The sequence below is a fragment of the Aulonocara stuartgranti genome, assembly GCF_965226115.1.
Source record: "Aulonocara stuartgranti genome assembly, chromosome: 1".
NCBI classification, from domain to species: domain Eukaryota; kingdom Metazoa; phylum Chordata; class Actinopteri; order Cichliformes; family Cichlidae; genus Aulonocara; species Aulonocara stuartgranti.
In genome coordinates, this window is record NC_138939.1 from 37,640,417 (window position 1) to 37,665,196 (window position 24,780).

The 24,780-nt window shown below is 43.4% G+C and overlaps 1 protein-coding gene across 3 annotated transcripts in view; it reads left to right on the plus strand.

Annotated features, from left to right (window-relative positions):
- The first annotated feature begins 5,017 nt into the window (after positions 1–5,017).
- The window catches only part of LOC309701800 (nuclear receptor ROR-alpha A-like), a 176,424-nt gene continuing 156,661 nt past the window's right edge, over positions 5,018–24,780 (plus strand). For all 3 annotated transcript variants that reach the window (XM_082526033.1, XM_082526034.1, XM_082526035.1), the window contains exon 1: positions 5,018–5,807. In XM_082526033.1, coding sequence (XP_082382159.1) covers positions 5,657–5,807 — 151 coding nt within the window. In that variant the 5' untranslated portion in view covers positions 5,018–5,656. The remainder of the gene's footprint in view (positions 5,808–24,780) is intronic.

Sequence of the window (24,780 nt, forward strand, 5' to 3'; positions counted from 1 at the left end):
TTAACTCCTGGCTCTGAAGGAACATGAGGAGCACAGTCTTTTGAACCCAGAGGGAAGTGATTATTCTCAAAATGAACACCGAGTTAGCTGGGTCCATTATCTGGTCGGGTCATTCTGTCAGGGTCTGTGTGCGGGCTGGCAGAAAAGGACTTAAGCAGCTTTATTGCTGTGCACAAACTAAACTGAACTGGGAATATAAAACTAAACTAGCAGGCAGGAACACACACCAAAGGCCGACAGCAAGGAGCCGTTGATAACACAACAGAGAGCAAGGAAAACACAGGGCTTATATACACGGGGAGTAATCAGGGAATGGGAAACAGGAGGGAGACACAGCTGGAAGAGATTAGGGCTAACGAGACAGGGGGGAGGTAAAACGGAACACACTGACATCAGACATGAACCTTCAAAGTAAAACAGGAAACGAGACAATTCACAATACACAGAATTGACACTTAACTAAAATGGACACATGGAAAACCTAAGAAATAGAAATCACATAGCAAAGAACTATACATCCATTCACTTCCGCTTATTCTTTCCCGGGTCGCAGGGGACGCGCCTATCCCAGCTGTAATGGGGCGAGAGGCAGGGTACACCCTGGATAGGTCACCAGTCTGTCACAGGGCTAACACACAGAGACAGACAACCATTCACACTCACATTTACACCTATGGGCAATTTGAATTAATCTAGCCCCACAAACTACATTTCTTTGGAAGCCAGAGTAAACACCCACACAAACACCCCGGCTTGATGGTGGAATTGAACTCAGGACCTTTTTGCTGTGAGATAACGGTGCTAACCACCGTTCCACCGTGGTTCCTCAAAGAACTAGAGCACTAGAAATACAGAGAAAGAAGCTTAAACACTAAGAGTGATAACAATGATAAAAACCAAATATCAAATCAGAACACAAGTCAGAAAAGCAAAGAAATTATAGAACAACAATAATAAACAAAACACTGGGTCATCGACCCAGGACCTCTAGAAAGGAACAGATCCTTTCAACACTATGGGGGAGTAACGCTAACATTCTGGAGCATTTCCTTAACTGCTCCCATGAATCCCATGGATCAGGCTCCTGACATTTGCATTGTTTACTAATATTCGTATGGAAACTTGTGCAAAAAGATTAGATCCCATGCAAATTACCATCAGATTTATGAAAATTGCAGCACAATTGCAAAAAGTGATTTCCAGTATTTGCCAAAAAAAAAAAAGATTGTTGGTATTTAAAAAACTGTAAATCACTTGTCGGCCTATAATCTGTGAAGAGAGAACTGAGCTTAAAAGTAAAGCTGATGATTTACACCCTTTGAACCGGTCACACAACAACTTGCCTTCAGCCTCAGGCTGCTCTTCATTTAGGGGTTTTGCTGAGGTGGGCTTTCTCCACCAGGGGGCAGTTTGCAGGGAAATGCATATCGTTTTTGTCAATGCAAACAAAACTACAAACAACCTAAGCCATACTGATGATGCTCAGTTTGTAAAGCACAAATAAATAATCTGTATTCAAAGAAAAACACTGGACGGGATACGATGCAATCAGCTGATGGTTTTAGTGGAATATGTAAAAAAAATCACAGTTTGTCCAAACTTCAGTTTGAACATTAGGAACTGCCAAAACAGATGCCAATATAGTATATTCTATAAAACAAACTGGTTGACAGCTCAGTTTTTAAGCTCTGTTAAGAACACATACACTGATACACATTTATTTATTTCAGTGTTCAAATAAAGTTTAAAAAAAGTTTTATTTTACAGTAACTTTAATTGTTTTGTTTTTAACCCAATTTCTTACACTCTATTACACACAAGACAAATGTAACTAAATCTGAATAAAAACGCTTTTTTAAAAACAGCTGTAGATTTTACTGTGATTTGAAAAGCTCTGTAGGACTGATGGGGCTCTGACACTTACGTTTACGTTTTGTACTCTTTCCCAAAAAGATTTTCTTTGTTGGTTAATTTGAGCCAAACGTTGCTCTGGACAGCAGACATGCCGGGTGTTAAACAGGCCTTGAGGCACAGTCACAGGTACCAGGACCAAAGCACGACTAATGCTGTCAACAGTGTCTCTTTATTTGCTGGAATTTGTTTTCAATGAACTATTTAGTGCAGGGGTGTCGAACTCCAGGCCTCGAGGGCCGGTGTGCTGCAGGTTTTAGATCTCACCCTGGGTCAACACACCTGAATGAAATGATTAGTTCATTACCAGACATGTTGAGGAGGTCATTTAGCCTTTAGATTTAAAGGCTGTGTTGGATCAAGGACACATCTAAAACCTGCAGGACACCGGCCCTCGAGGCCTGGAGTTGGACACCTGTGATTTAGTGAATCCGTGTGGATTACAGCGCACTGTGGTGGATCTTTTTCACATTATAAACAATCTTTGGCAGAGTTCAGAGTACAGACAGCTGTGTTGTGTGTTTATGAAGACTGTTTGACACACTGACCTTTACAACAACAACAGGCTTTTATTTTGTAGATGCTGCAGATGATCACGTCAACTTTTACACTAAGAAAGTCGCAATTACTGATATACATCTAATCTTTCACACTTGCACACTTTTTACTTCTATTTGCAATCACAATGTTTCCCAGTTATTTAGTATTTCATAATGTTGCAGCACTAGTTAAAATGAAGCACATATGATTAAAGGAAACAACAGTTTGAAATGAAAAATAGCGATGTCCACATTTAAAGATCCATTCATCAAGTCCAACCTCCTCTCTGTATCAGCCTGTTTGACTCTTTTTTTAACTGAAGTTAATGCTGAACCTTAAAACCAATCATGAATCAGCTTTGGTACAATCTATGTATCTTGTTTCTAACGGGAGAACAGTCTGGCCTCTCTACATGACTTCAGTAAGGAGTTGATTGTTCTGAGTCAATGCTGAACCACAAGATCAATCAAATCTAAAAAAAACTGAGATGAAAAATACCACATATCCGTTCCCAAACTTTCACACTATGAATATTTCCCACGTTAAAGTCTCTCAGCGTCCATCTGCGGTGGGTCGAAACGAGCAGGGATCACGTTCTGGTCTGGAACAGTCTAATTCATGCAACACTAGAATCACTCAGTTCTTTATTACGTCCAGTGATTTCAATGCCGACAGGGTAAGGCTGACCAAATGGTTTAAATGTACAGTGTCTACTAACTATGGTCTTAATTATCATCAGTACAAGAATTGGTACAATAATTCCAAAATAATCTTATTTAACAGTTTGGGAAATGTTAAAATATGACCTATGGCTATATGGCAATAATACACTTTAAAGTTTACTCAAAATGTGCTTTTTGGAATTTTCTCCAGTGAATTATCACAAACGGGATCAAACGCAAAGGTCTGGTTTAAATTGTGACATGTGGTCATGTGATCATTTTAAAGCTTCTGCATAAAACTATCTATAGTCATTGTCACAGGAAAAAATTGGCATCAAAGATATCACAATTACCTCATGTGTCAAGTACATAATTTATAGGTGATTATACCAGATTAATGCTTAAAATTCAGAGCATCAGTACAATAATCCAGGAGGTTCACAAGAACTGCTGAATTGTTTCTTTATGAAGAGGAGTAAAATGTATGAATGTTCCTGAGGCTTTTCACTCTGGGCTAAAAAAGACTGTCAGCCGCTTTCGTCCTCTAAATAATCATAATATTCAGCTTTTTAAAAAAAATTCATCTGAACTAATTAGAGTGATGAAATCTGTAGTAATATCCTCCCTTTAAAGTCTTCCAGGCATTGTGAAGCTTTTGGCAGAAAGGAAATCAGTGATAGGAGAAGCTGACGATGATGAAAAGGCAAAGAGGGAGGCAGTAAGACAGCTGGAAGGGTTCACAGAGCGGAGCGAGGCTGCAGGAGGGTCTACAGACAGATGAAAGCCGTCTGTGTTCAATCATCACTATGACCCGGGTCAGGCGGCGTGCAGTAAATATCCAGTCTATGATATACTGTGCAACAATTCTACTTTTCAAAAGTTCATTTTGTTCACTTGTCAGGGAGACGCTGTTTAGTGGCCATGTTTTTGTCCATCCCGTCTACATGCACAGTACTTAGTAACTCCACAAAGAGAGACAGCAAATAAAATATATATGAGATGGACGAACAGAGTCAGCTGGTGATCGCTCTTTTGAAGATGGGATATGAGAAGGTGTGCTCCAGCTTCAGGAGTATCATACTCCTTAACCTCCTTTAGAAGGTCTATGCCACCGTACCAGTCTGCCTGTTTGTTGGATCTCCAATTCAAAGGGAACAATATGTTTTTGTCCCTGTTGTGGAAAACTGGAGCAGGTCTTTAACCTCTCATGGATACTAGATGGTGGGAGTTTGGTGGTCTTGAAGAAGGCAAATGATTGCATGCTGTGGTGTTCCTTCCTGAGTGGGGGGTATCGAGCACATTTTACAGCCTTTCTGTCACAGCTGCAGCCCGGTTTGATTTGCTGACAATCAGACTTGTGCCGACGAGCGTTAGAGTTTAGAGACAGGGCTGCTGTTTATCACAGATTCCATTTTTCAACTTTTATGGACAGAATTTTTTTGGCACGGCCAAAGAGTGAAGCTCTCTTGTTTGGTGGTAAAGTTTTGAAGGATAGGTTTTGCTTTTATCAAGTATGTATGACCCAAAAAAGGTCCCTCATTGCTCCATTGTAATGCAAGTGATAGGTAACAAACTGCAGTGATATGTTCTGCGCATCCCTGCGGTGGTGTAGATATATACATTTCATACATTTTGATTTGATTTTGATTTGATTTTATTGATTAGCATTCAAATTCAAATCTCAGTGAAAACAGTGAAAAAAAAAACAGTGAAAACAGAACAAAAATCTACCATAAAGAAAGAAAGCATGAGACAAGGCTAATCAAAAGGTATTGGCTGAAGCATTTGCTTATTACGCCAACCCTTTTCACAAAATATCTCGAAATATACGAAAAGGTTTTGAGTTAAATCAAGTGGAAAACTGCAGATTCTTGAGTGACAGTGGGAAGATAGTAAGACATGAAAGTAAGTCTTTCTTAAAGAGGGAGGCAGTAAGACAGCTGGAAGGGTTCACAGAGCGGAGTGAAAGGAGTGAAAAGTGAAAAGTCTTTCTCTTTTACAGTTTTGCAGCAATTTTGGTTGGATTGAACTGTTTGAGGGGTTCTGGCCCCTGAGTTGTACGCTTGACAGCATTGCTTTATAGCAATGAGGACCTTTACACGGATATTCATATGTGTTCACAGCAAGAACCTTTACTTTGGGTGCTATTTTACTGATAATGTGTCAGAAACTGACAGTCAGAAACTTTTACATGGTTCACACAGTGTGCAGGAGCCCAGCTGTCTTTGCAACAGAAACACTCCAACCTGCTCGCTACTTTGACAGCGCTCGCTTCGAGACTGCAGCCTGCCCATGTGTCAGCCTCCAGGGAGGGCAGCCGAGCTCTCTACAGCGCCGCCCTCCCTCTCTCTCAGCCCGGCTTCTTCTCCTCCAAACGGCGCTCCTAGTAGCGACCTGACGGCCGCTCAGCAGTCGCGCTTCTGCCGCTGTTCAAACACACCACCCCACCAGCCGTTCGTGGGGGTTTTGATATTTCAGTAGCAGGCACCAACCACAGGGGGAGATCCGGTTCGTTTCAGGGAGTTTTTGTTTTCGGTTGATGGATGGAGTCGTCCCCGCAGGATTCAGCCAGCGAGGCGAGCAGGAGCGGCTCCGAGCCCGCTACATCAGCGAGCCTGGAGACTCCGCACCTCACACCGCCCAGGACACACAGCTCCTGCGGCTCCAGCTCCTCCGGCTCCAGCTGCGGCAAAGGTAGGACTGCTAATTCTAAAATGATGATTATTGTTATTGATCTCGGCTACATCTGTCACAGCTGTGAGTGTGTTTGAGCTGCAGCAGCAACTTCAAACGGTTTGTGTAGCAGTTTGATGTGTTGGAGCGCAGACATCCACTGACACGTGCACATTAACACCTCTGTGTGAGAACATCACTTTGATGTGGACGGAAAATGTCATGTTGAGCTGAAGGCATTTTATTTAACTTTAATTAATAAATAGTAAAATAATCGACTTAAAACGTGAAAGTGAATGAATGTCATACCCTTCCTGTTTGGCCGTTTTGCTATTTTTTTGTTCCAGTGAAAGGAAATCGTTTTTATAAGACTTCAGTTTTTAAGACAAACGTGTTCTCACTGTGTTAGCAGCTTGTGTACACCTTTCATGTCAACAATCAGCCCGCTCCAAAAATGTTTTTTCTTTTTACAGGTCAGTAACAAAGAACATGAAGCTATTGAACAAAAGTAGAAATTGTTGATTCATAACAGGAACACAGTGATTTGTGGCTCTTTTGTGGGGTGGCTGTGGCTCAGGTGGCAGAGCAGGTGGTGCTTCACCTGGTGGTTCCATCGCCGTGTGTCCATCAGATATCTTGGGCTAACCCCATGTTTTGTCCATCAGTGTGTGAGTGTTTGACAGAAAGCATAGAAAAAAGTGCTGTGTGTCGTCAGAGTGGAAAAGCACCGTATCAGAACTGGTTCATTTGTTAAACCCTGCTGCTCCAGCTGTGTCATCCAGATTTGAAATTATGAGGCGCAAATGTCAATTCCTTGTCATTTAGAAAATGACAATTTTTGTTGAGAAACAACGATTTGCGAGTTGTTGCAACAGTACATTTAACAAAAGACTGAACTGGAGGCTGTTACAACATTTAAAAAAAGATCGTAAGAGATCTAAATGAGTAAGAAGTAGAGTCAAAGGGACACAAAGAGACTTGAAATAACCAAATAAAGTGACTTAAAATGATCACACAAAGTCTCATGACAAGTCCACATCGACTACAGAGACTTAAAACCCCCAAAACACAGAATCAACCACAAGGAGACTCAGTACAACCCCAGGGTCTGAAGACGGGCACAAAGAGACTCCAAACAACTCCAAAGAATCAGAAAACAGCCAAACATTCAACACAACCACAGAGATTTAAATCAGCGACAGTTAAAAGAACCACAGACTCAAAACAATCAAAGAAGGACTTAAAACGACCACGGAGTCTCAAAATAACCACGAAACAAGTACTAAGAGGTTCAAAGTAACAGCTACAGTCTCACAACAGCTAAAACTACTACAAAGACTTTGAAAACAACCACAAATATATTGGTGGATATGTTTTGCAGCAGAATTATATTTTATAAGTTTTTATTATTTGATGGCCACCTAAACAGAGTGTCACGCTCTCACTTCCATGCAGTAATTAATACCAGTGAATGAAGCCATACGTCCCCTGTGAGCAGCTCACGGACCTGACGGCAGATTTTCCTGCTGCTCATTATTGGTATGCAGCCTGGAGAGAGAGAGGCGGTCAGATCGAACTTCATTGAGTTTCTCGGAGCAGAGTCGGTTACGTAACAGCTGTTTGAGGAGAAGGAGAAAAATCACAGTGAGTGTTTGAGCGGTGTTGAAATGGAGACGGGCAGATAGTGTGACTGTTTCTGAGACATGCAGTCAAAGCAGAGCCCTGAGGGGCAGAGTAAACAATGAAAGGTAAATAAAGCCAAATAAATAAAGCCAAGTCAATGGGTCAGATGCTGTGTTCAAGTTTGACTTGTAAAAACTGAGATGACTGTGGGGTGTGTGAATAAGAAAGGAAAGGTTCCCGTTGAGATGCAGAATTAGAGTCTTGATAAGGTGATGAAGCTGGTCCTCCATGAAAGAATAGCGACGGGTCCTCTCAGTGCTCAAAGTACAATTTGTCACTGAATGTCAATCCTGAAATCAGGGACTCGGGATTTCTGGGACTCGTCCCAGCCTGCTGTTCAATCCGAGCACATATTAATGGCTAAAAACTGGTGTGATAACATTTCACATTTGTTTTGTGAAATGAATAATCATGTTCAGGACACAATGTAGACATTTTCTCCTGAGCAGTGCTTACTGCATATTTTTTACATAAAAGGTTTTGCACAGAGTCTTGCTGGTACGCTAGTGCAGCTTTATCCACCCACAGCTCTGTGTGCATCAGTCAGTGTGTGGTGTACAGTAGGTCTTGGTGCAGCTCTCACTGCTTCAGCCTTCAGACACACCTCTGCCAGTGTGGGGAGAAAGAGAGCAATGAATGATTTATCCTACAGTAACTGGAGAACATAAGTAGGACCCGCTGAACAACAAATATAAACAAGTCATATCACATGAATACTTCTTCTCCTTTTTAAAACATCTTAAAAATTCTGATGGTTTAAGATGTTTTAAGGCAGGGGTGTTCAACTCCAGGCCTCGAGGGCCGGTGTCCTGCAGGTTTTAGATGTGTCCTTGATCCAACACAGCTGATTCAAATGGCTAAATGACCTCCTAATCGTGTCTTGAAGTTCACCAGAGGCCTGGGAATGAACTAATCATCTGATGAAAACGGCGTTTTGCCTATCTTCACATCCACACTATTGTTTTTCATCCACACTGAAAATGCTTATGTTCCCGTACTGCGGATGTGTGAAACATAAGATGATTCAACCTGCCCTTTATTTACTTTCCGGCTCTGTGAAACGTCGCGGCAAAATGTCGAGGTGGAGTTGCTGCGAGTAACACTAGAGCACAAAGTTGCAAAAACGAGTGGGAATATAGACTCACTTTATATATATATAACAAAACAACTGCTGTACGATGCCGTCCGCCATCTTAGTTGAATTGGTCACATGACTGCACTACATGACTAAAATGCGTCATCGTTTTCGAAAGCCTCCGTTTTCGCCGTCCACACTGCGACATGAAAACAGTGTTTTCAAATGTATCCACTTTGGAGGGCGTTTTCAAAAAGCTCGGTTTTGCTTGACCAAAGACGCCGTCTCAGTGTGGATGGAAGGCCGAAACAGAGAGAGAAAGATGCGCTTTCAAACGTATTCGTGTGGACATGGCCTAAAGCCTTCAGGACACCGGCCCTCGAGGCCTGGAGTTGGACACTCCTGTTTTAACGTTTTTGGGCCTTTCAGCCATTACTGCTGGATAAGACAGTGAAGCAGACAGGAAAGGACGAAGAGAAAGTAAAGAGGTCAACATGCAGGAAGTGCATGTCTGTGGTGGCTTTGCAGCATATGGGTGCCTACTCAGCCTGGTAAGCGAAACTAGCGCTCAGTTCAAGATGTTTAATTTTTCTTCTTTTAAATACAAATTTACCTAAGCCTCTCTTGCTTAGGCTTGACTGAATGTCAGTGAAAGCCTGGAATAATTCAATAGCAACCATGCGGGATCACAACCAGAATCAGTGAGCACATTCTGGACGTACAGTCTCAGCGCCTTTCAACAGTACTTACAATAGACTGACACCTTGACTCCTCTGCGCTCACTTAATAGATACTGAATAGGCCATTAAAAGTGACTAGTGATTTTATCACTAGTCACTTCATGCACCACGGGTCCCTGATGATGAGATCATTTTACACTGTGTGTTATGTGTTTACTTTGTAATGTAGAGGTATGTAGACTTTTTAAAAGGCATCTTTAGGTTGAGATAAATCAATCTGGCAATTGCTGTCACGGTTTGAGACAATCATATGACCCCGTATGAGCAAGCACTTTGGCGAAAACTCCCTTTTAACAGGAAGTGCAGAGAGGTCTGTTAGGCTTGACTGGTACACCATAGATCTACACCATATTAAAAACCTAAAACTCAAAAGTTTAACTTCATTATGACAAAGATTCTTTGTGTGATTAAGCAAACTGTAAGCTTTCTTACAGAAGCTTTTCTTACAGCTTCTACGTTAACTCCCTCTGTAAATGTTCTTAGTGATTTATCCACAACAGGGTCTTTTGCCTCTTGTATTCAGAGGCAGAGTACACCATGGACATGTCACCAATACGACCCAGGGCTAACACAGAGTTACATCCACAGACTGACCAGGAACCTAATATGCATCTGTTTGGACTTTGAAAGAAGCTGTTGTACCTGTAGAGAACCCACATACCCACAGGGAGAACATGTAAACTCCACACAGAAAGGCCCGTGACGGTGCTGACCAATCAGAAATGTCCAGTGAATTGTTCATTTATCAACTAGACAGCTTGATTTGGAAACTGTAACTGCTAAACAGTGCTGAGTAACAGTTATAAAAACATGAATTTCACGGCTGCACAAACTTCCTGCATGGTCTGTAGCATGCAGCAGCACATTAATTGTGGTAGTCAGTGCAGCTCACTCCTGTAACTGACGCTTACATAATAACACATCAGTCATGAAATGGTGTGTTAGAGATGGATGATTAAAGCAACTGTGATTTTTAAGTTCGTTATGTGAAATGAATGAATGACTGTGTTAAATAATTTACATCACAATTGCCTGATTGTGGTTTTTGCTGTGTTATCGTGGCTCGTGAGGCGCTTTGACAGTCATTCTGTTCAGGATCCAGCCCCACCAGCGCTCTGCAGCAAAGCAGAATATCCATTCGTTTCATCAGCATGCAAAGAAGTCAAAATAACTGAAGCTGCTTTGGAAACCAAGAAGACATGGATATGAGTTTCTTTAATGTGCAAGTTATAATACAATGGAATAGAACTTTTGATCTAAAACAACAAGACTGGGTTTATTAAAAGTCACTTGAAATTTTACTTGAACCTGACCTTTGACCCCAGAGGTGCTGGTAAACAGACACAACTGCCTTGCAGCATATTTACACAAACACATTTGAGGTGTGACGGTTCATTTGGGCAGAGTGTTGTTACACTGACTGACACCAAGTTTGAGCTTCCACGGCAAAGTGTGAAGAGTTGCAGGGTTTTTATCATTTTCATTTCCTGTGTTGATGCTGATGTAGACTTCATGTCTGGCTTTCACTCCCTTGAAAGGACCTCACAATATTTATCATGCGTTACTAATTTTACAGGCTCTGTCTGTCATTTTTACATTTCTTAATAAGTAGTTTTCTTTTATTCTGAGCCTTTGGCATGGGGGTACAGTGATTAGCAGGAGTGGTTAGCAAGAAGGTCCTGGGTTTGAATCCAGGCTGGGGGCTTTCTGTGTGGAGCTTGCATGTTCTCCCAGCGTCTGTGTGTTTTCTCTCCGGGTACGCCGGCTTCCTTCCACAGTCAAAAAACATACATGGGGTTAAGTTAACTGGTGATTCCAAAATTGAGCACAAGTGTGAATGTAGGCATTAACGGTCGGACGTGGGTGAAGCCTGCCTCTTGCTCTGTGATACCTGGATTAGATTCCTGGCAATCCTGAAATAACTGGATGGATGTTTTAATAAATGGCAATCACACAAAATCTCAAAATCTAGTTGTAGAGCATGTATCTATGGAGCTCTATGGAGAACATGTTGTAGTGCTGCAGGAATGAGCTGTAAAAAAGTGTCGAGACACGCCTCATTTCACTGTATTTTGCTAAGAAAATTGCAAAAATGTGTCAGTATTTGTATGTATTGCAAACATGGAAATTCTGATGATCTTGAAAATCAATATTTGGTCTGACCACCTTTGTTCTTCGAACAGTCTGAACTCTTTGAAGCAAACGTTCCTGTAATATCTTTAAGTGGTCCCCAGGAATAGTTCAGCAGGTTTCCTTCTTTGGATGTTTCTGCCTTTTGTTCTGTTTCCTGTCCAGTTGACCCCACATTGCTTCAACAACGTTAAGTCTGGGCTCTGGGGAGGCCAACCCATGATAGTGTTTCTTTTTGTCTCCTTCTATCCAAGTATGCTTTTATATTGGCAGTATGTATAGGATCACCATCATGCTGAAAATACAGCTTTTGCCAATCAGGTGCTTTCCATCAGTTTTCAGGATTTCCCAAACTACTGCCTGAAACGCAGCTTCAGCCTGTAACAGACCTCCTGCTGTGATGTGCTCTCCTGACCTCCTCTGTGCATACTTGAGACATTTTGAACCAAAATTCAAATGTGGATTCTTTACTCCATAAACCTCGTTGACACTGATTTTCAGTCAGGTTCTTGTGGAACATGAAATACATCAGCTTAGTCTTCCTGTTTTCCTTCTTTACGAACAGCAGCTCCTCCACTGAGACCCTTTTTCATGTGAACAGCCGACAGACGGTCCTGTGTCAGGCCTTTGCTGAATTTCTTCCTATTCCTTAAGAACATGACTTTCAGGTATTGTTGATAGCTGTAGATCAGATTTTAGACCTGATACTGATAATTTGATGTAAATTATTGTAATGTTTTACAATACATCACTGTAACAAAGTCTGTAAAGATACTATTTAAAATGTTTTTGTTGTTAAGTTGTCTGATATTTTCAGTAGTTTGCCCTTGAGTTAGATGCCCTTTTAATGCTTGAGTCATGAGTCACATTCAGTGTTAAGTGGTTTAAAAATCTGAACTGGAAATTAGTGAGAATGCAGCCAATGTCAAGAATAAGAACATTGAAAGCCTGGAGAACTACTCCTCGAGACTAATACAAAAAAATACACAAAGGTCTGGCTGCTTGGAAGCAGAACATAAAGACTTGGGCAGTAAAGTAAGTTTAAACAGTTTTACACTTTGAGTCCCTCATCTCAAAGTCATTGTCTGTTGTTTCCTTTTTGTTTTTTTGAATGTCTAAAATTAAATCAGGATTTCTCCTACAAAATAAAACACACAAGCAAGTGCTCCTAAAATGTGAACCTATTTCTTTTTGGTGTGCAGTTTATCTGTATTTGTTTAGTGTTTGTAAAGTGCACTGAGCCCTGCAAATCATTCACAAGATCATACATTTGGCATTACTATTGAAAAAACATTAAAGCAATAACATATCCTTTAAAAAAAGAACAAATATAATAAAAATATCGACGATAATATTAGACGCTGTCAGATGTCCTTTGTGACCCCAAAGAGGATTTGTTTCTCCAGCTGAAAAAGTGAGTGTAATCCACTACTCTACGAGGCAATTAACAACAAACTGTCAAAATATTTAGAAAACAATGTCTGGAAAATATCAATTTTGGAACCAAATAAACTTTTAGAAGAAACAAGCAAATTTAAGAAGATTTATGAGGATTAAAATTAACTACATTTTCTCACTTTGTACATAAACTGTACAACATTAAAAAAAATGTGCCCAAAATATGGTTGGAATAAAAAAAATGAATTATAATCTTCAATGCCAAGTGAGTGTCCAAAAGTGTAAAGTGTTCAACTCATGTTTGAAAAAAGTTAATTTACGATTTGAAAAGGTCATAAAATGTTACGTATTGGTATAAACAAGGTGCTGCGAATCCAGAAAAGTAACTGAGCTGAAGCACATTTTTCTCATTTAAATCAATTCAAACGAAACGTATGCGTAGTTGAAATAGAAAGCACACACTGCTCAGTCGTACACTCTGGTGGCAGTACTGCTATTTCTGACGGTACTTGAAAGCAGCGGGCGTGTTACGTAACAGGTCTCTGGCAGAAGGGGCACAGAGCCAGAGCCTTCAGTGTGGGAGAGTGAAGGCTTTAAAAACCGAGCTGTGAAGAGCCTTAAAGCTGAACGCTAACTTTCTGACACTCATTTGGGAGAAGAGGAGCAGAGCTCTCATTCTGTGTCTTCTGTCACATTGATTTCACTTTGTTTTGATTTCACCAGCTTTTCTGTTTCCCTTATTTCTGATTACTTAATTTTGCCCCTATATGTTACATATCTCACTGTCTATCTGTTTTTCTGCTGCCTAGCCTGTCCTGTCTCCCCAATGTAAGTTTGTATATTGTATGTATTGTGTGTATGGTCGACTAGGTCTGTCGTTTCAGCTGCAGGCAACTGCAACTGACAAATAAAGCTGATCCTTATCCTTCACATTCATTGTGCTGTGTTTATGCTGTTTTCATGGCTCTTTTATTGGGATGTCAGAAGGTAGAGTGAGTCGCGCACCAATCAGAAGATCAGCGATTTGTTCGCTGGCTTTTCCGTCCTACATGTTAAAGTATGCTTGGGCAAGATGTTGAACCCCAAATTGCCCCTGATGCATTCGTGTGTGTCTTAATGTTAGAAAACTCACTTTGGTATAGGGAGGGGAAAAAGCTCGTGTAATCGGGTGCACACAGCTTGAGTGCTCAGTTAGAGTAGAAAAGTGCTAAACCAGTACCAGACCCTTTACTTGTTGTTAATAATGTTGTAGTGTCATACACTTTTTAACTTTTTACTTGTATGCGGTCTCACAAATGAACAAAAGTGCGTCACCTATTCATATTTTACTCATGGCCAAAGAGAATGCTGCGTTCACCTACAGATGATAAAATAAAATGTATGTCACATGGATCCAAGTGGACCCTCGTCACGGGTGGGTAATGCAGACCAAGTGTGGGTGCCTGGTCTGAACTGACAAAAGCCTCTTCAGGTAACAACAATGACATATTTAACTACTTGATCAGAAGGTTGAGGGTTCGATTCCCCTGAGGTACCCCTGAGCAAGGTACCATCCCTACACACTGCTCCCCGGGCGCCCAATGGCTGCTTCACTGAGTGAATGGGTTAAATGCAGAGAGGAATCTCCCCACGGGGATCAATAAAGTACACATTATTATTATTGTCACAGACGTTCTGAAACTGCAGGTTTAAAATTCTTAGCCTTCCTCAAAAAGCTGGAGGCACACAAATAAGACCACATCTGTTCGTAGTTTTGTACTTCTGCAGTTGTTTTGTCCTCATATTTTCAGCATTTGTGTCCACAGAGCTTTGATGTCATCATGTCTTTGTCATTTTATCTTCTTTTTTCTCTCCCCTGTTGTCTTCTTTTCCTGTGGGACTGTGATGGACCGAGTTGAAAAAGCAGGAGGAGTCACAGGAATTATTAGAAAAATAGGGTTTTCATTTATTTAACCCCCAAAAATTATATTTACAAAAGTAATAAATGTTGAGCTCATAAGAGAGGTCAAAGAAACAAAACTCAACTCAGGCAAAGGACCGCAAACTTAACCATGCAAAGGACTACCCAATCAAACATGACTGACCTCAACATGAAATGATACACAGGGGTTTATATAATGGCTGATCAGACCACTATGACATACGAAGGGTAAATAAACAAAACACAATCGTAAACAACAAACAATGCAGTATAGTCTGGTTTGTTTATAAACTAAACACCAAAGAAGGAAATCAAAACTACTAAACCCTAAATTCAAATATTTAATTAAGTACAACTACTTTGTTTTTAAATTAAAGAAAACACACATTCTCCCCTTCAGCAGGAAGTGGTGGTGCGGTCCAATTATCCCTCTTTGCATTTAGTGGTTTCAAACCCTGTCCACCACCTTTTGTCTGGCAACTCCCAGGGACGATGGCAGGTAAGAGTAAAAGAATGCGAAAAGCAGCGGCGGCGGGGCAGGTGAAGCAACTCCAGAGGCCGAAGGGCAGCGGTGGCGGCCGGCCACGCGGCAAGCAGTGGCGGCGCCAGAGCAGGTCCGGAGGCCGACCATGCGGAAGGCAGCCCGGCGACGACCTTGTTCAGGGGGCCGCCCTAAAGACCTGGAAAGTATAGATGGCATGATACCACTTTTTTATGTCTGATACCAATATCATAAATTTGGATATCTGCCGATACCGCTATAAATCCGTGTGTTTTTTAATCAATAAAATGTTCTTTTTAAATATCTTGCTGCATTTTGTATAAGTTGATACTCAAGTTTAAAAAACAAAAGTAAACTAAATCTATTTTGTTATACCTGTATGCAAAAAATACACTGCAAAATACAAATACAAAAATATTTCATAGTTCAGCAAAACTGATCAATCTAAGAAACTTAAACCTGCACCATCCTCCCTGTTCTGGTATTTTAAAGAGTAAGCAACCTAACTAATAGGGTTGCCAACTCCCAGCAAAAAAAAAAAAAAAAAAAAAGGGAACCACCCCCCACCTCATGATGCTTAATCGACATAATCAACTGTAATTTAATGCACGTGTAAAAAAAAAAAAAAAAAAAAAAAAGCACGGAAATCAATAATTTTTCTACAATGATTAAATAGATTCAACATCTTTCTTCAACAGAACTGCAGACTCCACAGATGGTATCTTCCCAAAGGAAAAAGTACTATAGCTTACTAGGGTATATTAGACTTAATAGTTACTATATACAATAATGGACTTCTATACATTTTACATCAGATGAAAACTTTGGGTGTAAGATTCGGATAATTATTTATTAAAAGTTATACATTTTAAATGAGAATAAGAAAGAAAAGTATGTCTTTGTGCCCCCTTTTCCCTGTTCATGCCGTATTGGCCCCCCTGGCTAAACTTTGCTAGATCTGCCCCTGCACAGTTATGTCAGCTACGTAGAAAAGGCTCCTGGTGTAGAAAGTAATATTAAATAAATTCTAACAACAGATTATCAAGCTTAAACGTGCTGCTGTTGTTCAGCCGCTGGTTTCCTCTATCTGGTGCAAAGTGGGCCAAAAACAAACAAGAGAGACGGGCGACAGAAAAGCCGATCAGCTGATCATTAATCAGTTTCATGATTGAAGTAGTAGCAGCAGAGGGAGGGAGAGAGAAGAGGCAGTCGCTCCCAGTATTCGCTGGGAAATGCTTTACAAGCATTCAGAGATGAAGTTACACACTTGCCTTACTTCTCTCTGGGATAACTTTCTCGGAGATGAAATGCTGGTTTGGCAGCGTGAAGCGAGGATCCAAATGCTCAACCAGACCGCCGACAGGTCTCGCATGCCACAGCCGCTCTATCACGCGACGCATACTCCTCCGACGTGCTAAGGTTATGAGCCGAGTTACGCCATGTCGCAAGTTTTGTAAGGTGCTTTTGTGATATTGAATGGATTGGACATCCGATCCAGTAATTTAAGTCAGTATCAGATCTATACCGATATGTAATATCGGATCCGTCCATCTCTCTTTTTTTTTTTTTTTTTTTTTTTTTTTTTGTAAGCACGCACTTTATTTTAGTTTGTTATTACCGGGGAAATAGTTTGTACTTATTTTATTGTGTTAAGTGCATTTCTTGGCAGCTGCAGTGTTTCAAATATACAATTTTGTGCACTGTTACTCTGGTGTGGTTCTTCCTTATTGATGTTTATGCCTTGGGCTCCTGACGATCCCAGATTCTCTGGTGTTGGCCTAGTGACAGTTTAGTTGTTCTTCTTTTTCTTTTTTTTTTGCCTGTCCCGTTTGGCTCTTTTGCCATCAGAATTGTTGTCTAAAGGCAAAGAAAGATGCCCAACGGATTTACTTGACCAAATTGACCATCCCAGCCTTGCCGTAATGGTCCATTTGATTCACCTTTTATTGTTTATTTTATTTTCACTTACTGAATACGGGACAGACTTGACTGGGGGAAAGAAGGGGAGAAAGAAAGAGGGAAAGAGAAACAGCTGAGAAGAGGGACGGGGGAGAAGGGCAAAAAACAAAAACCAACAGAATGGGGAGGGAAAAAAAATGCATATATCGATCACCTGGATCACCTGCTGAGAAAGAAAAAAGAAAACAAGCAGAAGAGAACAAGAGTAATAGAATAAACAACATCACAATGATATATGGGAATATGACAGTAAATACTAAATGTTAAACATTATTGTGCAGCACATAAGATCAACAGAACACAGTGTGCTTTGAGGTAGGAGCCAAAAAGGGTGTAGTTTGTGGGTGTGATCACCCGTGTGTACACCTGTGAGCATGGACGCGCTTGTTTTTTTTTTTTTAAAAGGTTCCTTCATGTAATGATCTGCTAGAGGGTGTGGGGGGGCCACAGCCCCATCCTCCAGGGCATGAAGCAGGTATGGAGGAGATCAAAACTCCAGACAAGAGGTCCCCAGAAAACAAGAGACCAAGGAAGACCAACAGAGGGGCAGCCGCGCCACTGTCCCAGAAAGAGCTGAGGAGAGTCCCAGATGAGGGCTCACTCAGCAGCCGCGGAGCAGAAGCCAGGGGGAGTTGCAGTGACGCGCCCGTGAGCTCCGCCGGCAGCCAGCCGTGCCTGAGTGACCGAGCCCCAGGCCGAGAGGCCGGGGGCACCCCACCTCCGAAGTGGCCCGAGCGAGCCCCAGGCTCCAGGCCCCGATAAGCGGCAGCCAAGGAGTGAGCCGGGGTGTACCTGGATGCCCACCCCCAGACACAAAGAACCACCAATGCACCGATATCTGAGGGAGTCCGCCACTGGCAGGGGAAGTGGTGGTGGGGGGAGATAGACCTCCAAACCTTGGAGGGCCTGAGATGTCCCCAGAGAGGTGGCGTCTGATACCCAACCTGACATATAGACACAGACATACAGGCACACACAAATACAAACATCCATTCCCACCCTCGTCCATCTCTACTGGAAAGTGGCCAGCAAAGGCGAGGTGGTTCAGGCCGAACTGGACCGGACAGTGGTGTAGATGTGGCAGAGGCAGGACCAGGTGAGGCAGAGGCAGGACCAGGCGAGGCAGAGGCAGGACCAGGTGTGGAAGCCAGAGGCAGAGGCGCTGCAGGCGACGGCATGGAAGCCGCAGGTGGATGTGCTACAGGCTGGATAAGATCCCTTGGACCCTCCAGCAGAGACAGACGAAGGCTGAAGCAGCCCCTCGGACCCTCCAGCGGAGACAGATTGCTGAACGGGCCCCTCTGACCCTCCAGCGGACACGAGGAAGTGCTGGACGGCCTCTCCAGAACCCCCAGCGGATGAGGCAGACGGCGGCGTGGGAGCCACGGAGTGAATGATGGGCTCACCTGAGCTTTCAGCAGGAGCTGATGCAGGGCCAGAGGGTATTGGGACCCCTGGCCAAATGTGTAGCTGACCAGGTGGGTGAATGTGTAGCTGATTAGGAGACTGAACTGTTACAGGGGACAGAACTGAGGGCGACTGCACAGGGGACTGGACTGAGGGCGGCTGAGCTAATGGTTCAGGTGCAAATGGAGCTGCTGATGAAAGAGTTAATGGCTGAGCTACAGGGAGCCGAGCTGAGGACTGAGCTACGGGTAGCGGGGACACTGGTGACTGAACAGGTGGCGACTGAGCTGCTCACTGTAGTGATGGTTGGTGTGGACGTAGGACAGGTGGTGGTGTTGGTTCCTCTGAGTCTGCAATGACGATGAAGGGTGCAGGCACCTGCTGGACACCAGCCGCTCCCACCTGAGGAGTAGGTACATGTGCAGAGATCGGCTGGGTCCTGGTGGGCCTCACCTCAGGGGTTGGCACAGGTTTCGGCAGCGACTGGGAAGCTGCTGGCCCCCACCTGAGGAGCTGATACGGGTGCAGGGGCCAGCAGGGCCTCAGCTGGCCTGGAAACCGGAGCGGGGGCCAACTGGGACTCAGCCCTCCCCGCCTGAGAAACAGAGACAGGTGCAGGGGGATGCTGAGCCATAGCCGTCCCAAGAACTGGAGCACAAAGAGACAGAGGAGCTGGCTCAGAAAGACCAGTCCCCGTGCGACAAATTCTCTGCTCAGAATGAGCAGATGAAAAACAGTCCCTTTGGTCCACAGGCTTAACATAAACAGTCTCAGACAGTATTACTCCCGGCTCAGAAGGAACAGGACCCAGACAGTCTTTTATGTCCTTTGGGCCAGTAGAAACTGTCTCACAGTTTACACTTTCAAAGATTACAGAACCTGAGTTAGCTGTCCTAGACTTTAAAAACACTGGGTAAACAGATGCCGAGTTCACCTCAAAGTGAACAGCCTCAGAGGAAACTGTTTTTTTACCAGCAGAAGGGGCACTGGATTCTCTGTCTCTTTTCACGGCAGGACCTGAGGTTGCATGCTGAGTAGAGGCAGGAGACGAACAGTCTTTTATATTCACTAAACCAGAATTATCACACATGAAAGGCTGATTCTTTCTCCAGGCTGAGAGGGAGTAGGACAAACGCAGTTCTGTAAAATTAGCCCCAGGAAGGGGAGTCTCGAGCTGAGCTGCCATGGAGACATTAACAGTCCCAGTAGCTACAACTAGTTGGGAAGGAGCAAAACAAAATGGGTTGTTAGACTCCACTGAGCTGGCACTGGTGTGAAAAACAGTCCCCAAACTTTCTGAACTGGAACCAACAGTCCCAAATGTAACGGCATCAACGTTTTCAGGCTCAGCAAGTGAAAAAAAAAAAGAGTCCCTCTCACTCACCACGTTTGGCAGCTCGGAGGTACTGGAAACCGGTCATGAAGAGGGGCGCCGGCGGCGTGTATGCTGCTTACCCCTGGAAGGGTGAGCTGAAGTGTCCTGGGATGTTATATTTGGTCTTCGAATGGCTGCAATCCAGGCCATCCGTCGGCTCTTTGTTACTTCGGAAACACAGCTTGAGCAATTTCTCTTCCACTACGGAATCCGATAAAAACCGATCTCTTTACCCGTCGGCTTCCCATGGCTGTCATGTCACCGGCTATTGCAGTGAAAAATACAACAGCTTCTTGCCATTCTTTGTGTTTCTTTTTATCGCTGTGTGACTGTTTTCTTGTGCCTGCGTGCGCTAGTACCGCTTGCCACTGGTACCTACAATCCTTTCCGGTTTTGACGTCACATTTTCGATCTCTATGAGTGAGGAGGGAAGACACGGGGAGCACAGCTGAGGACAATTATGCATAACAAGACAGGGAGGATATGTAACTGAAAATGCTAACCCAAGATGTGGACCTTAAACGTAACACAGGAAGAACACAGAGACACAGACAGGAGGGGAGAGAGAGAGAGCACGGGGAGAGCACAGACATCATGGGCTGGGGAAACATGGGATAGAACACGAGAACCAGGCACAGGAGCTCAGAACTATATGAAGACAAATACACAGAGGGAGACATAGGAGCAATTACACCAGGAAATCTGACAACAAATAGCTAAACATAACAACCTAGAGACTAAACCATTAAACTAACAAGGTGTACTCAAACCATAATACAAAATAACAAAACACAAAAACTGAAACCGCTGGGTCATAAGACCCAGGATTGATGTAAGGATGTACTGAGAATACAGATGCTGCTGGGCAGTGGTGGTCCTAGCCCTTTTGGCGCCCTGGGCAAACACTTCCTTTTCAACTTTTCTTGTCCATCTTCCATTGGTTTTAATTTTCCACTCCAGTATGCACACCCATCCCCCAACCCGAGGATCACCACAACATAACCTAATAGACCTACACCTTAGTTCACAGATTTACTGTGTTTAGGGTTTATTTCTGGGATTTCACACAACCCAGGATTCAAACCAAGAATACATAATGGGCTTGGATTTACATCATTATGAATGAAATGTGCTCTATTTCGAAGCAGCCGGCCCCTCCCCTTTCGACAGGTTGTGTGTGAAACTTTAAAACCTCAAACTGTAAAATATAAATTTTAAATTGTAATTGATCCCTTTATCCCAGTCCTAAAGTTATATTTATTTTCTTACTCTTCCTATATTTATAGTTTGTTTACTTTCACTGCTGTAACTGGAGCCTCGTCGTCTCGTCTCTCTATATACTGGACTGTATGTAGTGGAGATGACAATAAAGTTTACTTTGACTTCAGCAGCGAGCAGGCGCACCGAGGGCTCTCGCACTCACTTTTCGCGTATAGAATTTCGAAAAAACATCGGTGCAAATAATAAGTCTGTATCATGATGTCTGGTGTTTTCGTGTTTGTTTTGTTTTTATTTTGTTTTATTTTGCGAGTTGGTTATTAGATGCTACTCCAACCAGCCAGAGAACCCCCGCCCCGCCCTCTCCTCCCTGTGCCGCAAGCAGCAGGCGCACCTCGCAAACAGAGGGCGCCCTTACTCCCAGCAAATGGGCGATAGAAAACCGATCGGTGCCTATGCCATTCCCAATATGCGCTGGCTGACATCGGGGCAGCATGAGTACGAGCAATTTTTTGGGGGTTTTTTTGCCGATGCCTGTGATGCCGCCCCGGGCAACCGCCCGTTTCGCCCTTTATCAAAAACCGCTACTGCTGCTGGGAAAATTCACCAAGCACAGCAGCTTTGTGGTGATGACGCTGAAGTAGGCGACCACAGTAGTGTTACTGTACGTTTTCTTTTTATTTATTTTTGGATCAGTCAATCTTTTAAATGAGCCATGAGTTAAGCGTGATTCATGTCACAGAGTTTAGATTCACTTGTGTTTGCTATTTACAGTGAGGTCCATAATTATTTGGACAGAGCCATTTTTTTGAATGTTGGTTCTGTATATTACCGCAATCAATTTTAAATGAAATGACTCAGATGCAGTTGAAGTGCAGACTTTCAGCTTAATTTCAGTGGGTTGAACAAAAAGTTTGGATAAAAATGTGAGGAACTAAAGTATTTTCTTTAACACAACCCCTTTATTACAGGGGCTTAAAGTAATTGGACAAATTAACTAACTGAAAATAAAAGGTTAATTTCTAATAGTTGCTTGAAAGCTGTTTGCTGGCTTTGACAGCCTGAAGTCTTGAACTTGGACATCACCAGATGCTGGTTTCCTCCTTTTTAATGCTCTGCCAGGCCTTTACTGCAGTGGGTTTCACTTCCTGTTTGTTTGTGGGCCTTTCGGTCCAAAGTTTAGTCTTCAACAAGTAAAATGCTCAGTTGGGTTAAGATCAGGTTGTTTGCATTAATAAACTCCTGGGTTGCTTTGGCCGTATGTTGTGGCTCATTGTCCATCTGTATTATGAAACACCGGCTAATCAATCTGACTGCATTTATCTGGATTTGAGCAGACAGTCTCTGAACACCTCAGAGTTCATTCATCTGTTTCTGTCCTGTGTGACATCATCAGTAAACATGAGTGTCCCAGTGTCACTGGCAGCCATGCATGCCCAAGCCATCACACTGCCGACACTGTATTTTACCGATGATGTGGTGTGCTTTGGATCATGAGCTGTTTCACGCCTTCTCCATACTTTATTCTTGCATCAGTCACGGAAGCAATGGAGATAGTTCGTAAGAGATTACAGGATGACATGAGATCAGGAGATCACAGGCTGAGCCCAGTGGGAGTATTCCCCCAAAGAGGGACAAAGGACCCCCTGATGATCCTCTACCTAACGCCCAGTCACACCCTGGGCCACCTGACCTCAGGAAATCACATGATAGGGTGGGGCCAGGTTTCACAATGAGCTCACCCGAAACCCTGGCTGATTGTGACCCACACCCCTTTTCACACCTTGGCTCATGCGATTAGGTAAGATAAGATAAGATAGAACTTTATTAATCCCTCGGGTGGGTTCCTCTGGGAAATTCGATTTCCAAAAAGGACAGCACCGACAGAAGTTACAGAGTTACAGAATATTATATATATATATATATATATATATATAAAACACCCAGCACGCCCCTGCGGGCGGTTTATCCTTCAAGCTTGGGTCCTCTACCAGAGGCCTGGGAGCTTGAGGGTCCTGCGCAGTATCTTAGCTGTTCCCAGGACTGCGCTCTTCTGGACAGAGATCTCCGATGTTGTTCCCGGGATCTGCTGGAGCCACTCGCCTAGCTTGGGAGTCACCGCACCTAGTGCTCCGATTACCACGGGGACCACCGTTACCTTCACCCTCCACATCCTCTCGAGCTCTTCTCTGAGCCCTTGGTATTTCTCCAGCTTCTCGTGTTCCTTCTTCCTGATATTGCTGTCATTCGGAACCGCTACATCGATCACTACGGCCGTCTTCTTCTGTTTGTCTACCACCACTATGTCCGGTTGGTTAGCCACCACCATTTTGTCCGTCTGTATCTGGAAGTCCCACAGGATCTTAGCTCGGTCATTCTCCACCACCCTTGGGGGCATCTCCCATTTTGACCTCGGGACTTCCAGGTTATACTCGGCACAGATGTTCCTGTACACTATGCCGGCCACTTGGTTATGGCGTTCCATGTATGCCTTGCCTGCTAGCATCTTGCACCCTGCTGGTATGTGCTGGATTGTCTCTGGGGCATCTTTACACAGCCTGCACCTGGGGTCTTGCCTGGTGTGATAGACCCCAGCCTCTATGGATCTTGTGCTCAGAGCTTGTTCTTGTGCTGCCATGATTAGTGCCTCTGTGCTGTCTTTCAGTCCAGCTTTGTCCAGCCACTGGTAGGATTTCTGGATATCAGCCACCTCCTCTATCTGCCGGTGGTACATACCGTGCAGGGGCCTGTCCTTCCATGATGGTTCCTTGTCTCCCTCCTCTTTCTTGGGTTTCTGCTGCCTGAGGTATTCACTGAGCACTCGGTCAGTTGGGGCCATCTTCCCAATGTATTCTTGGATGTTCCTTGTCTCATCCTGGACTGTGGTGCTGACACTCACCAGTCCCCGGCCCCCTTCCTTCCGCTTAGCGTACAGCCTCAGGGTGCTGGACTTGGGGTGAAACCCTCCATGCATGGTAAGGAGCTTTCTTGTCTTTATGTCAGTGGCTTCTATCTCCTCCTTTGGCCAGCCTATTACCCCAGCAGGGTACCTGATCACGGGCAGAGCGTACGTGTTGATGGCCCGGATCTTGTTCTTACCATTCAGCTGACTCCTCAGGACTTGCCTGACCCTCTGCAGGTACTTGGTGGTTGCAGCTTTTCTAGCGGCCTCTTCATGGTTCCCATTCACCTGCGGGATCCCCAGGTACTTGTAACTGTCCTCTATGTCTGCAATGTTGCCTTCTGGTAGTTCAATCCCCTCAGTTCTGACTACCTTCCCTCTCTTTGATATATATATATATATATATATATATATATATATATATACACACACACACACACACACACACACATACACACACATATATAAATACAGAGACAAATATAAATAAAATATACGAAGGGGATAAATAGAATAAATAGGAATAAAAATAAAAATAAAAATACAAGTGAATTGCACATTTCAAGTATGGTAGAGGATCATCAGGGGGTCCTTTTGTCCCTCTTTAGGGGGAAACTCCCACTGGGCTTAAATCTGGGACTCTCCACCATTTGACTCATAGAACTGAAGAAGCTTCTCGGATGA